Source organism: Rhinopithecus roxellana, chromosome 6 (genome assembly GCF_007565055.1).
Source record: "Rhinopithecus roxellana isolate Shanxi Qingling chromosome 6, ASM756505v1, whole genome shotgun sequence".
Lineage (NCBI taxonomy): Eukaryota > Metazoa > Chordata > Mammalia > Primates > Cercopithecidae > Rhinopithecus > Rhinopithecus roxellana.
This window is the reverse complement of record NC_044554.1, coordinates 152741186-152756970: the sequence shown is the minus strand read 5'-3', so window position 1 is coordinate 152756970 and position 15785 is coordinate 152741186. Positions and strand designations below refer to the sequence as shown.

Below are 15785 nucleotides of genomic sequence, written 5' to 3'. Positions count from 1 at the left end.
ATGGTGAAAGCCCCTCTCAACTAAAAAATACAAAAACTGGCTAGGCATGGTGGCATATGCCTGTAGTCCCAGCTACTTGGGAGGCTGAGGCAACAGAAAATTGCTTGAACCCAGAGGTGGAGGTTGCAGTGAGCCAAGATCATGCCATTGCACTCCTGCCTGGTAACAGAGTGAGACTCTGACTCAAAAAATAAAAAAAATAAAAAATAAAAGAAAAAAAACAACAAAAAAAACAAAAACAAAAGTGCACACACACACACACAAGCTAGATACCAAGGTTATTCTGGGAGGGTAAAAACATCATTAATACCCTCAGAGGGAAAATTTATTCAATCCATGAAACAAAAATAAAATAATATTTTTTAAAAAGGAATGTTTATAGAATAAACAAAACTTCTTGAAAATTAAAAGCATGATAATGAAAAATAGAAACTCAGCAGAAGGTAGGAAAAAATAAGGCTGATAAAATGTTCTAGAATGTAGAACAAAGCCAAATAAATTAAAAATGGGTTGGGGGGAAGAAAATTAGAGGACTGGGAACTATGAACATCCAAACAATAAAAGTTCTGAATCAGAAAACAAAGGGAATAAAATAAGTAAAGAAATAATTCAAGAAAATTCCCAGAAATCAAATACATGACTGAAACAACCCATCAAGTGTCCCAGAGAACACATGAAAGCAGATCTACACTGAGACATAATGCTCTGAAATTTCAGAACCATAGAGACACAGAAGATACTCTACAATCTTCCAGAGAGAGGAAGGGGAAGCATAGGTCACAGACAAAGGTTTAGAAATCTGAATAACTTAGGAACATCTGAATAGCACCATCTGAAGCAATCAGCATTCTTTTTTTTTTTTCTTCTTGAGACGGAGTCTCGCTCTGTGGTCCAGGCTGGAGTGCAGTGGTGCGATCTCTGATCACTGCAAGCTCTGCCTCCCGGGTTCACGCCATTCTCCTGCCTCAGCCTCCCAAGTAGCTGGGACTACAGGCGCCCGCCACCATGCTCCGCTAATTTTTTGTATTTTTTAGTAGAGACGGGGTTTCACTGTGTTAGCCAAGATGGTCTCGATTTCCTGACCTCGTGATCTGCCCACCTCAGCCTCCAAAAGTGCTGGGATTACAGGTGTGAGCCACCACATCCAGCCAGCAACCAACAATGTTTTCAAGTCTAGAGTTCAGTATTTGGCCAAACAGTGAACCAAATATGAAAGCAAATAAAGACATTTTCAAATATGCAAAGTTTCCTAAATGTTTACTTCCTAGCTATCTACTCTCAAGACCTACTTACTAGAAGATGAGGTCTACCAAAGTGAGAAAATAAACCAAGAAAGAGGAACAAACAGGATAAGGGCACAGGAGATCCAACAGGGGAGAGTAGTCAAGGAAATCCCAATGGGATGGCAAAGGAAAATGCCAAGAGGACAGATGTACACAAATCATGGAAGGTGGCCAATCCAGAACCAAGTACTGACTCATGCCCAAAATCTCCACATTTTATTTGTGTGAGCCTGGACCAGATTCTCATCTGTATTTTATCTTGGCTCCACATGCTTTACTGCTGGCATCAGTTAAAGACACTTATGTCACTCACAGAAGTTGTTCTGCTTTGATATGCTCCATAGAGCCAGGGTAAACAGTGGTGAATTTAGAAAGAGGGAACAGCTCTTCCCCTCATAATATTTCTGCTGGATATTCAGTACCTGGCCACTACATTTCTGCCAGATGTCCCTACCGACTGAGTCCCACATTTATCCCAGGACTAGCTCATGACCTTGCCTACTGATGTCCTCAGGAATCACGCTCCTGGTTGAAAATGTATATGGGATTTCTCAGGCCTGGCCATATGCAAGGCTTTGCCTAGCAGGCATCACAGGGAAAAGAAGCCCTTCACACACCAGGCTTGGTGCAGAGCCAGTGTACTGTATTCTCTCAGGGGAGTTGCAGTCAACGACTCAGCCACTTCTGAGTGATAAACTTCTTCTTGTATTTGCCTTCCTAGCCCAGGCACCTTTATTTCCTGGTCCCATTCTCTGCTGAGGCCTGGTGGAGAGGGGCTCCTTAAAGAGGCTGCTCCCCACTCGGGCTCAGAGTCTGCTCTCTTTGGCTCCGAGCCCTTCTCCTTTGCCCCAACACCTCAAGAATCATAAACTGCAGGAGCCTTTTGCTCCCTTGTGATGGGGGTGAGATATCCTGGTCCTCATATCTCACTTACACCATTACAGTAAATGATTAAAGGCTTAACTCTCACTTTTGGCTTGTCCGTTTAACCAGCCACTCCAATACCTGGCAGCTCAGCTCCCTCCCCTAGCTCAGCTGAACTCCTGACAGCCTCAGAAAGTTCCCTCAGGGAACCTAAAGACCATGACTCAGAAACTCTCTTCTTCTGGGAACTTTCATCTAACAATGGCAATAGTGTCCTCTCCTTTAAGCGGCTAGGTTTGTGCCTGATACTCCGTTTTTCAAAACTAGATACACCATATTTAAGGATATGCATATGAGTGGCACAATCATAAAGAAAAACAAGGAAAACATTGGTCCAAAAGTTAGGATGCCATTTCCTCTGAGGGTTGAGGGAAGGAAAGAGATTGCATTAAGAAGGAATGTTAAGAGTATGAAAGCTCTGATAATTTATTTATTTTTTTAATCTGTGTCATGGGTACATAAGTATTCATTTTACGAATCTTTAAAAATGTATATAAAGATTTTACACGATTCCATAATCATAACATTTTACACATAAAAAAGTATTTTTTTTACTGGTTATGTATTTACTGGGTCATAGATAATATACTCATATGATAGCAATGCATAAAATAAAGTAAGAAATTTCACACAACTGTTTTCTTATAAGATCCTCAATATAAACTGAAGTGATAATTTAAAAGTAAAGTTTCAATGAAAGTATTGCATGGGGTACAATAAACGAAAGTCCAAGTAGGCAGCAGTGACTGGGCAGCTATCAGTCAATAATGAGACACTCCGCAGGGGCACTGTTCTGTTTGCCCCAGGATGACTCATCAGCCACACTCACTGCCCACCGTTTTCTCCAGAAGACCTCCTCAGACGGCGCTTGATCTAGAAAGGAATCAAAGGCTGAAGAGTCTAAAAACCTAATGGGGTATTTTTGGTGCAACCTCGCATAGGATACTGAATGGAAAAGAACTCAAAGATTCTAACATATGATCTAAAAATAAACAGTACTTTTATAATTCGACCATATTTCGCTTATCTTAGGCAAAGGAATTTTTGTCTATCCTTCAGCTCCAGTTTTAAGGAGAGTAGTAGGAACTCTGAAGACAGAGGCAGCGGTAATCAGGGAAGAAGGCTACAAAGAAAATGAAGCTCAAAAAGACAGCACCAGCGTCCTTTCTGGCCAGCCATAGCCCTGGTCTGTGAAAACCCTGGGTGGTTTCATGTATCATTTCACCATCCTAAGATTCAAAACAAATCAAGCAATCAAAGGCAGGGCTGCTAAGTAAGCAACAGCACAAGCAGAGTAGTGGGAGAGGCGAATGGGACTAGGGCCTCATTGCTGGGGAGAGGAGGAAGGGGTGGGAGACTAGATGGGGATAGCAAGCGGACCCAAGGAAAGTCCAATTAAAAAGTTTTGTTGGCTGGGCGCGGTGGCTCACGCCTGCATTTTGGGAGGCCAAGGTGGGTGGATCACCTGAGGTCAGGAGTTTGAGACCAGCCTGACCACAATGGTAAAACCCCATCTCTACTAAAAAAAAAAAAAAAAAATACAAAAATTAGCTGGCTGTGATGGTGCGCCCCTGTAATCCCAGATACTCAGGAGGCTCAGACAAGAGAATTGCTTGAACCCAGGAGGCGGAAAGTGCAGTGGGCCGAGATCACACCATCGCACTCCAGCCTGGGCAACAGAGTAAGACTTCGTCTCAAAAAAAAAAAAAAAAAGAAAGAAAAAGAAAGTTTTGTCTTAATTTTGTCATGTGAGAGAGAAGGTAAGGGATAAATGCATTCTGAGGTGGACGGGAAGGAACCAAGAAAGCAAGCCTGAAGGACAGCAACGGGAAAGAAGAACTGGCAGCCAGTAGGAATAAATCTAACACCCACAAAGGAATAAGCCTTAAACAAAGGCACTTTTTTCAATGATTCTCTGATTCCACCAGGCCTCTGTATCCCAGTATTGTACTCCCTCTTTTATTTCAGCTAGTCAGAGTATTTCTGGCACCGTTTTCCAAAGAGAAAGAAAAAAACTCCTCCTTAGAAACCCTGTTATTGTTTGCACTCATCCTTACATAGCAGTAAAATTTATAATAAACTTTATATACATATGCATTTTTCCAGAGAACTGTTAAACATATACACATATTTAACAGCTTAATATACTATCCAATCTATTCTTCCTCAACAATGCACCATAACCGAACTAACCCTGAACTCCAAAATATTACTAAAATCACACTAAACGGCAAAGAATAAAAGCTTTAGTATCACCTGCTTGATACGTGCCTTAGAGTCCAAAAACAAAAGTTTTTTCTATTTATAAATAAGAGAACCTTAAGCATATATAAATTTCCTCCAGAAGAAACTATGGGGAAAGTTCTAACTGCCCAGCAACCAATGCTCCTTCTTACTGGCAGAACAGAGATTTCCACACACTGGGTCTTAAGAAACTGGCCTTCAGAAACTGTTAGTCTGTGGCTAAGAAATATCAGGGTATCTTATGAAATAAATAATGGTAAGTATAAATCAATACAGCTTCAAAAAATAATTAACAATGAGTATTAAAAAAAAAACCTAAAATACTGAGAATTCCAGAAAAAGAATTATACCATGAGTAGGCTGTGTTTGCAAAACAGATCTCACTTCATCTCCTCAAGTTAGAGCTTGGCAGTCTGGCTCCATTCACCATTTGGCTGTTTTCTATTTTTCCTTCTTCCATTTCTGGTGAAATGGACTGGCTTACCTGGCTTCTAAAAACGTATATGTATATTATTTCAAAACAAATATACTTCTGAATTTAAAATGTCACAGTCAATCTGCCTGCAAATTTCTAATCTGCTAGACAAATCTCAACTTTTATTTCTCAGTATATAACACAATTTATTTTTTTAAACCTAAAAACAACTTTAGATATCCTCCTCTTTATTTTTAACCCATATTTTAAGAAGTCTGCAGCTTTATCCCTCTCATAAAAGTACAAGGGTGACTAACCATCAAGAAAGAAAACATTAAGAACTAACTAGTAATCTGAAACCTCTAAATGTACTTCAGGTCAAAAAACATACAAAAATGCAATGAAAAACTCTGATAGAAAAGAAGTGTTAAGAGTTTCTATTCAAAATAATATACATCAGGATCAACTGTGGCAAGAACCTTCAGTTTAGGATGCCTTTGAATAGAGCTAAAGAGATCTCGGTTCCGGGTTAAGAAAAAGCTCACAAACAGCAAAAGGAAATCTGGAAAAATAACAACATGTGCTGCTAGTGCAGACCACCATGGGGTCCAAGAGTTGGGTAACACAGAAGGGGCCAGCTAAAGCACAAAGCAGTCAAGTGGGTGGAGCTGAAACAAATTACAGCCATTGACATTGGAAGAAGAACCAGAGACAGTCATCTAGAAAGACGTAAATGCTCTAAGGTAAAAGCTGCTCCCTCAAGCCACTATAAGCAGTAGTCTACAGACTTTTTTACACCAAAAGTACAGTAAGAAGACTTTACACAACTCAGCACACACACGTGTGTGTGTGCATGTGTGTGTGTGTATATATATATATAGCAAATGGAAGTTTCTCTAAATAGTATCTATCCTTATTAGTGTGGGAGATGATATTATCTACTTCGTAGTATTTTTTTTTTCATCTAAAATGAAATGGGCTAAACCCACTGAATCAATTGTAAAACTCTCTAATAAGTGATGCCCTGCAATTTGACAAACGCCGTGCTGAAGTACTCACTGCTTGACTTTGAGGACTGGGGAGTCAAGTGTTCCATGAGATCATACTTCAGCTTGAATCGTGTTTTCATACTGGTCAATTTTTGTATTTACTTCACTTGCTTTGGAATAGGTTTCAACCCAGTCAGTTACCAAGGCCTGTCATCATCCAGCACAACCACTGTTCCCATCTGAATCCTCCACAACACTCCCTGAAGAACATGCATCCCAGCAAAACTGATCTGCTTATTACCTGCTTTCCACACACTAGATTTTGGCCTTTGCCTCTCCCTGGTATGCTTTTATCCTCATGGTTTGTTTCCACCTATCCAAATACCTCTGATTCTACAAGGTCACACTGAAGTAGCCCCTCCATGCAGAACAAATTCCTTCTGTCTCTGGAGTTCTAAGCACTCTATCCTTCCTTCCTGTCTATCTTCCATTCACACACACCCTGCCGGACTCCCATGCTCTCAGAGCCCAAACAGTCTTAAGAAACTACTTGGTATAAATTGCATGTGTTGACTGAACAACTGAATATGCATCTCCGATGTAGACAGAAAACTGCCTACCAGGCACCACAGGGGTTAAAGACTGAGAAAGGTCAGGTCACGGCCAAAACCACCCAAAACCCCTCAACTGAAACCAGAAACTTCTATTCTCTTCAGTAGATGTTGTGCCTTCTGCCTTTGAAAAAACAGTTATAACAAGCATAAGAAAATATGAATGCTTTAACAATGGTTTATAAATTCTTCTTCCAATTATAAAAGTAGCCAGGCATGGTGGCACGCACTTGTAGTTCCAGCTACTTGGGAGGCTGAGGCAGGAGGATTGCTTGAAGCCAGTGGTTTGATGCCATAGTGCACTGTGACCACATCTGTGAAAAGTACTGGACTCCAGCCTGGGCAACAATATAGCAAGATTCCTTTTTTTTTTTTTTTTTTTAAGGTAGCATAAGTGTAGATTAGCAGTTTAGCAAACACGCCATGTGTCATATTTTAACTTCTCTTGTTTAAAATCTAATCTCCCAAATGTAATGAAGCTACCCATAGACAGATGGGCAGTACTTAGCAAAATGAATAGGCACCACCAAGTTTCTCTCCCTCTGGCTCATTAGGATGCAAGCACACAGGCCCACTTCCCCTCAAGTCAGCCCCTTTTCTCATTACCATAGTCTTTTGGTTTAACTTACTTCCCTGTGTCTTGTTTCAAAAACAAAATCTTTCACATCATCTTTTAATTATGCATTTTTATTTTTGTCTCCCCAATTAAACAAAATAATTTTCTTAGACCTAAGTCAGAAATATTAACATCAAAGTATCTTAAATCTACATGCAAATATATTTTACATTGATCTTCTAACAGCTTCCTCGTTTGACAAATGCTTATCAAGTAACTGCTAGATACTCAAACGGTGGGCTAGAAACTCAACAGATCTTTGAGGTACTAAACTGAAAATGCCACACTTCCAAAGGAAAGGAGATAATGGGATAATACCAAATTCAAACTCATTATCCCGAACTGAAAATCACATACAATTCTCATAATTCTGTACTACAAAGAATCAATAAGCAGCAAGGAAGAAAATTCTAAAGATAATCTCAAGGTAAGATACTTCAAACATATACAGTATAATAAATTGGCAAAAAAATAAGAAAGAAGAAAAGTAAACATAAAAAGCCTCAAAAAAGTAGTCTTTTAGTTTTAGGAATGCTGCTCAACTACAAAATAAATCAGGTCAGATATTAAACACTGTACAGAAGATACTTCTAAATATTACATAGAAGATACTTCTATTTTAACATTAGTAAAGAGCTATTAATATCATTTGATAATGAGTGGTCTTTTCCCTTATATATTATGTAAACAATATATACTGGAAGGAGCTGAAACAATCTACAGCCACTGACATTGGAAGAAGAATGGAGTCAGCCATCTGGAAAGAGCCAAATGCTCTAAGGTAAAAGCTGCTCCCTCATGCTACCTTAAGCAGTAGTCTACAGACTTTTTTTTACACCAAAACTATAGTAAGAAGTAAGACTTCACACATCTCAGCACACACACCTATACACATACATACGGCAAATGGAATATATTGTTCCATAACAATATATTAGATATTTCATAACCATATATGGAATATATATTGCTTCTGCCCAAATGCCTATGAATATTTAAAATTTAGGCACTGTGGCTCATGCCTGTAATCTCAGTACTTTGGGAGGCTGAGATGGGCAGATCACTGAAGCCCAGGAAGTTGAGACTAGTCTGGGCAACATAGTGAAACTCTGTCTCTACAAAAAATACAAAAAATTAGCAGAGTTTGGTGGCGTGGACCTACAGTCCCAGCTACTCAGGAGGCTGAAGTGGGAGGATCGCTTGAACCCAGAAGGCGGAGGTTGTAGTGAGCACAGATCACACTACTGCACTCCAGCCTGGGTGACAGAGTGAGACCCTGTCTCAAAAAAAATAATAATTAAATTTATCAAGTATTCCCAACTCTATTTACACCTCTAAAACTATCTTAAGTGTGATGGGCCATGGCAGTGGTGAAATCATGCAAATAATGAATGATTTTATGATAATAAGATATTTTAGGATATTTTCATAAAACTGAACTATAAATTAATCAATGATTAACTATTAAGTAATCAACTATTTTATTTTAGTGTATCTTATAAACAGTAAAATATTATCTTACCTTAAATATGTGCCATATATGAAGAATAATGCCATCATTAGTCCATTTAAAATAAAAATTACAGCAACATAAAAGCAAGCAGGATCTCCCAAGCCTTTAAAAATAAACAAAACATATGTTCTAACCACATTAACCCAAATTACCTTATGTGTCTAGCAATTTATATTAAATTGTGTTCATTTTGAAAATGGTGGCCAGATATATTCAATAATTGCCCTGGTTCCCACATGAAAACATAACACTACTGCAGAACATAGATGAGATCAAGGTAATTAGCAATGGTGATTTTAAAACAGGGCTGCAAATTCACAGATAGGCCTCCTCGGGAGGTATGGGGTCTATAGCCCCCATTTTTGAGTTTCATTGTTCTTGTGACTCTTTCAATGGAGTACGGCAGAACAACACTATGTGACTTCCAAGGCTAGGTCATAAGAGGCCATGCAGTGTCTAGCTTGGAGCCTTCAGCTGCTATAGGAAAAGCCTTACTACAACTCTGAGGTACTTGCTATCAAAAAGCCCAATTCACCCAGAAAGGCCACAGGTAGGTCTCCCAGCTGACAGTTCCAGCTGAGCTCAGCCTCACAGTCCTCCACGCCCAGGAGTCAAAATGTGAGCAATGCAGCCTCTCAGTTAATTCCAGCCTTCCCAGATATTTGCGTCTTACTAGCAGAGGTCCCTGAAATCATGGAGATAAACCAGCCCTGCTAAAGCCTGCCCAAATTCTGGACCTGCAGAATCCATTTGCATAATAAAATGGGTGTTGTTTATGCCACTAAGTTTACAGTGTAAGTTTATTATGCTGCATAAGTTTATTATGTTACAACAGATAACTGGACAATATCACAGAAAGAAACTTACCTTCACAGCTTTCAATAGGACTGAGTCCTTCTCCTCTGGTAACTGTCCAACATATCTTGGTTTGAATACCAATCAAGTCCATTATTTTGGTATAAATCCGGTACCAGCTGGCTAAAATTACCTATTTTTTAAAAATATGGAGGCATCTTAAGAAAATATACTAAACAATTTTCATTACTAGAATACTTTTGAGATATTCTGACAATTACCATATTTTCCCTTTCTATACCATCCACTTGGCTCCCTTTAAATCTAGTAAAACGAGGCTCAGAATCTCCTAGGCAGATTCTTCACTGGTCAGTTTTCAATTGTTCATCCATGGGTAAGGACAAAATATGGGCCCCAAAAAAGTGCTAAATTTATGATTTTCAAAAACTATACAACTCTACTAAGAGACACAAAAGAGGATTTGCACAAGTAAAAGATACTGGGTCTACTGGAATAGACTGAATTATTTAAGATATGAATTCTCCCTCAAATTAATTCATAAACATAAAATAATTCTATTCAAAATTCCTAGTGTCTAAAATGTATCGAGAAAACTAAAGGGAATGTTTTAACAGATATTAAGTCTTACCACTTTGAATAATTAAAATAGTGTGATATTGGCACAAGAATGGCTAGACAGATTAATGTAACCATGGTACAGGTGGTGATAAGCCACCCCAGATTCCCTCTTCTGGGGTGAGGCACTCATTCCTCCAGCTGGTTGGAAGACTGGTAAGTGAGAGCTGGAAGCTGCATCCCTCCCCGGGAACTGCCCGTGGCTGAAGAAAGTAAATTCACTCAAGGTGACAACCCCTACCCAAGGGCAATCTGCATCCAATGACTGACTAGTCAATAGGGAAGGATATCAAGGTCAGGGGCCCTTCTCTCAAGGTAGGACAACTCTGCAAGGTCATCCCAGATCCAGAGCTGCCCAGGGACCGGATGAGGCTTTCACAGTGACTGCATCAAAGCTCTTGTCTTCCTCCTGCTTCATTCATCCCCCTTAAGGTGTTGACCCTAAGGACACTCCCTCAACTACTTCCTGCATGCATGTAAATCTCCATCTCAAAGTCCACTTTCCACAACCTCAACCTAAAGCAATACTGAGCACAAAATTCAGAAACACATGCAAGCATGTATGTAAAATAATTTTGCATATAAAGAAGAAAGCTTACTTCAAATCAGTAGAGAGAGGATGGACACCTCATCAGTGCTAGGTTACACACAATACCATTTTCAAAAAAAAAATTCAAGGTTAGATTCCTACCCCACTCTATGCATCAAAACCAATTCCAGATAAATTAAAAATGTAAATATAAAAAAATTATGATTATAAAAATGAAGTTTTTTACATGTATGTATAAAAGACAAAAAAGATTCATGATATATTTCTGTATAAAAAAATACACAGACATCATACACAAAGCTAAAGGGCAAACAACTGGGGAAAATGTTTCATTATATAGCTTATATTAATATCCAGTATATAATAAATGAGCTCTTATAAAATTTTAATAGAAATATAGATAAAACGCATGAATTGGCAATTATTTTTAAAAGTAAAAAGGCATTATATGTATATGTATGTGTGTTATATATACATATATAGAGAACACTAAAATATATATATAATCAATGAATGAAATACATCATGTGACTTCAATTTCTTTGTCTATCCAATTAACAAAGATGCAGGTAAACAAATAGTTTCAAAAACATTGCTGGTGGATAGTTCAATATCTATCTTGAAGGACTTTTGACAAAATCATTAAAGTATATATTCTATTGAACTAGAGTTCCACATCAACAAATTTATAGTTTTGCAAGGAGGATAAAGGAGAGAGCAAATGTCATCTCCACTTGCTGGATTGGGCTCGCCTTCCCTCCACCCCCACTCAAGAAAGTGCACTCAATTAAATGAGGATAAGGAAGAAAATATTTAACAAATGACATGTAAAAGTAACAGAGCTCCCTTAGTATAAACCTTACAAGTACACCAAATCTAGTTTTTGTATTTTTTAAACAATGCAATCACAACAGCTCCCCACAGAATTAAAGCCCTCTCCTCAAAATCAGTAATGATCTTTTTTACATATTCCTCCACAAAATGCATATTTTCTTTTTTGGTTTTTTTTTTGTTTTTTTTTTTTTTTGAGACAGAGTCTCGCTCTGTCACCCAGGCTGGAGTGCAGTGGCCGGATCTGGGCTCACTGCAAGCTCCGCCTCCCGGGTTTATGCCATTCTCCGGCCTCAGCCTCCCATGTAGCTGGGACTACAGGCACCCACCACCTCGCCCGGCTAGTTTTTTTGTATTTTTTAGTAGAGACGGGGTTTCACCGTGTTAGCCAGGATAGTCTCGATCTCCTGACCTCGTGATCCACCCGTCTCAGCCTCCCAAAGTGCTGGGATTACAGGCTTGAGCCACCGCGCCTGGCCCATATTTTCTTTTTAAAACTTAAATACAATTTAATATATTGAATAATATCTTAGATTTAAAATCAACATTTAATACAAAAAAGTTTTACAAAAGTGCAAAATCACAACTGGAAAAAGTGCCTTACCTCAGGGTAAAGATTGAATCTTTTTAATGTATTAATAACAAGGGGGTATTCAGTCAGTTTATCATTCATAATCATCCATACTCCATTCAAAAATGAGGGTGCTTCCACAATAGTCTTGAAATAGGAATAATATAGTCCCTGAAATAAGGATAAGCTCAAGTTAAAATAACAATTATGATGCCTCTTCTAAGTAAATACACTGTTTTTGAAAAACAAAGCAATTAAGCAAGTAACAGCTATTAATACAATGAATTTCACAGGTTTTTGATCACTGATAAATCCTAAAGTTGTGAAAAAACTATGTATTTTCACATAAACATGTCTTAGTTGAAATAACTGAATGCAAAATAGCTTCAAAAAGTTTCAGCATTTACAAAATAATACGACTCAGCATACTTCACCTTAGAAAATCCTATTACCCATTCCAATATAACTGTTAGAAAACGCTATCTTATGAATAGAGTGAGTGGTTTATTATGGAATTAAAATTTATCACGAACCAAGAAATCTCAAGCCAAAAATGTTCCTCTAACTGCTTATTTTAATTCCCAAAATGACACTATCAGTCATTTTTCCTCCGGATTTACATGCAAAAATGCAAATATGTTGAGAAGGTTATACACTGATGTATTACTACATATGAATTTCAATTAGGTGCCACCCACAGGTAAGAACTCTGTGGGACTGGGGATGAGGGTGGGGAGTGGTCCTATTTTGAAGAAAGATACTTTTTTAGCTTGGCACACTACTTTGGAAAGATAGCAAGGGTGGAATAATATGTGAGACAAAAAAACAAGAAAATACTAGAAGCCTAACGGGGAGTCTAAGTGGCAGTATGAGGGAAGACAGAGAAACACAAGATAAATCTACATCTTGTATTTGCATCTTCAGTTTTGCCTGGACCTGCCCTGGTAGCTGCCAAAGTTTAAACTGGGTTTAAGACTCATAAATACAAAAGTGATATGCATACCCAGAAATTTATTGAAAAAGAAAAAAATGGTGTTGATACTCTGATGTATTAGCTCTGATATCACTATTTTTAAAATTATGTTTCCTTGTGTACTGATTTGGATAGTGTCCCCTAAAATTTCATGTCCACCAGACCCTGTGGATATGATCTGATTTGGAAATAGGATTCTTGCAGACGTGATCAAGTTAAGATGCAGTCATATTGGATTAAGGTGGACTCTAAATCCAACAGAATTGGTAAATCTAAATAAAGAGGAATATTTGACCTCAAAGCTACAGGCACACAGGGGAAAAGGCCGTGTGAAGATGGATCAGAGATTGGGGTGAGGCATCAGCATGCCAAGGAATTCCAAGGATGGCCAGCAACCACCAGAGGCTGACAAGAGGCAAAGAAGGACTCTCCCCTCCAGCCTTTGGAGACACGAGGCCCATTAACACCTTAACGTCCCACTGCTAGTCTCTGGAACTGTGAGAGAATACATTTCCGCTGTTTTAAGCCACCTGGCTTGTTGTACTTCTTTATGACAGCCCTAGAAAACTATACCTTCCGTCTTTTACAGGTTTGATTTTGGAAACATACACTTAATTATAAAACAAAAACGTAAAACTACCTGAATATCAAAATAAAAATGAAAGAAAGGAATGAACTATTTATCAACTTGGGAGAAGATTTCAAGTAACAGTAAGATATTGTAATTTTACTGTATATCCCTAGTGGGCTATATCCTAACGTTAAAATGGAGCCCAGGAATTCAGCAGGACTGGTTTCACAAGTTACAGGTCACAAAGACCCTGCTGATAATACAGGATGCAGTAAAGAAGCCGACCAAAACCTGCCAAAACCAAGATGGCAACTAAAGTGACCTCTGGTCATCCTTATTGCTCATTATAATACATTAGCATACTAAAGGAAACTCCCACCAGCAGCATGACAGTTTACATATGCCATAGCAACCTCTGGAAGTTACCCTCTATGGTCTGAAAGAGGGAGGAACCCTCGTTCCAGGAATTCCCCTCCCTGTTCTCAGAAAACTCATGAATAATCCACCTCTTGTTTAGCATACGATGAAGAAACAACCTTAAAAACAATCAACCAGCAGCCCTCACAGCTGCTCTGCCTGTGGAGTAGCCACCCTTTCATCCCTTTACTTTCTTAAGATAAACTCATTTTCACTTTACTCTGTTGGCGCATTCTTGAATTCCTTCCTGCCCAAAGCCAAGAACCCACATGGCCTCCCGGGCTGATACCCAGTTCTGGGGGTTGCCCTGTGCAGAACCGAACTGCAATAAAATCTTAAACTCTTTTCAGTAATCACATTTTTAGTTATACCTTTGGTACTTTTATTCCTATCAAATCAATGATTTGAAACCAAGATTCTCAAACTAAAAAGATTAATATCAAATAAGTAAAAAAACTAATCTTCTTTCCATTTAAAAAATTAATACAAATTCATGATTTCTCTTTAAAAAAATTTTTGTAGACTAATTCTGTTCAGTAAAAAGGCCAAAATACAATGGCCAATCTAGTAGCAATGAGCATCTGCCACTGACAGGAATGGTGGCTCATTGGAAAACTGGTTGATGCCAGGTCTGAGAAGAAAATGTCTTATAGTACCTGAAAGTAAGGAACCTATGGATACTAGTGAGGTCACATCAAGGGCAAACAGGGAGAGTTGAAAGGGCTTTACTAGCTAAAGACAAGAAAGTTTACAAAATATGTTAAAATCCATCATGTCATAATGATACTCCAAAAGAAGGTACTCCATTGATCACTACTAGAAGATGCTAGGGAAGTTCCTCATTTTTCTGAAAACTGGTAAATGAAAAGAAAGAATAAAGCATTTTCCTGTCTTTCCTCTATGAAATATACCTTAGAGAGAAATCAAAAGGTGAAAGTTCTTAATAGAAGAATTATAGCTAATAAGTGCAGGGAAAAAAATGATAGGCTAGGTATCACAGTTTGAGAAGGATAATGAAATAACCAACCTAGGCCGATGGCTAGGCTATAGGAGGAGTCAGCATCACAATACCTGAAGCCAGTGATCAATCTCAACATCACAGAAAGTGAGACAACCAGATATGATGTGCCTCTTGGCCGGACACAACAGAAGTATACAGCATCACCTAGGAAGTATTCCTACCAGAAAATAAGTCAGATCTTCTGATCCATAAATGCTCGGGAAACTTGGGATACAGGAACATAATTGAAGAATGTGGATTACTGTGGGTATAGGACAAATTGCCTGGATTTCTCAACAAACAAATGGCAGGAACACAAAACAAAAACACGTAAAGGAATTCACATATGAAAAGACTTAAGATACACATCAACTACATGCAATCTGTAGGCACTGTTTGGATCCTATTCAAATACATCCACTGTTTTTCTTTCTTTTTTTTTTCTTTTTAAGTGCCAAACAGGGCATTTAAATTCTGATTTCTATGTGATGATATTAAGGATATTGTTAAATGTTTTCCAGTTATGTCTTGTGACATGGTTTTGTGCCATAGTTAAAACAAAGTCTTATCTTTAGAGACACTTATGCACTTATGAAAGTATGAAAGCATGAAATGATACAATGTCTGGGATTTCCTTTAAAAAGAGATAGTTGGCCAGCCACGGTGGCTCACGTCTGTAATACCAGCACTTTGGGAGGCCGAGGCAGGCAGATCACAAGGTCAGGAGATCGAGACCATCCTGGCTAACATGATGAAACCCCATCTCTACTAAAAATACAAAAACAAAATTAGTGGGGTGCAGTGGCAGGTGCCTGTAGTCCCAGCTACTAGGGAGGTTAAGGCGAG

At 38.5% G+C, this 15785-nt stretch overlaps 1 protein-coding gene across 2 annotated transcripts in view; it reads right to left on the bottom strand.

Annotated features, from left to right (window-relative positions):
• The window catches only part of LOC104675229 (probable C-mannosyltransferase DPY19L1), a 110154-nt gene that overhangs the window by 74716 nt on the left and 19653 nt on the right, over positions 1-15785 (bottom strand). For both annotated transcript variants that reach the window (XM_030933080.1, XM_030933081.1), the window contains exons 4-6: positions 12012-12149; positions 9463-9583; positions 8605-8698 (exon numbers count right to left, since the gene is read on the bottom strand). In XM_030933080.1, coding sequence (XP_030788940.1) covers positions 8605-8698; positions 9463-9583; positions 12012-12149 — 353 coding nt within the window. The remainder of the gene's footprint in view (positions 1-8604; positions 8699-9462; positions 9584-12011; positions 12150-15785) is intronic.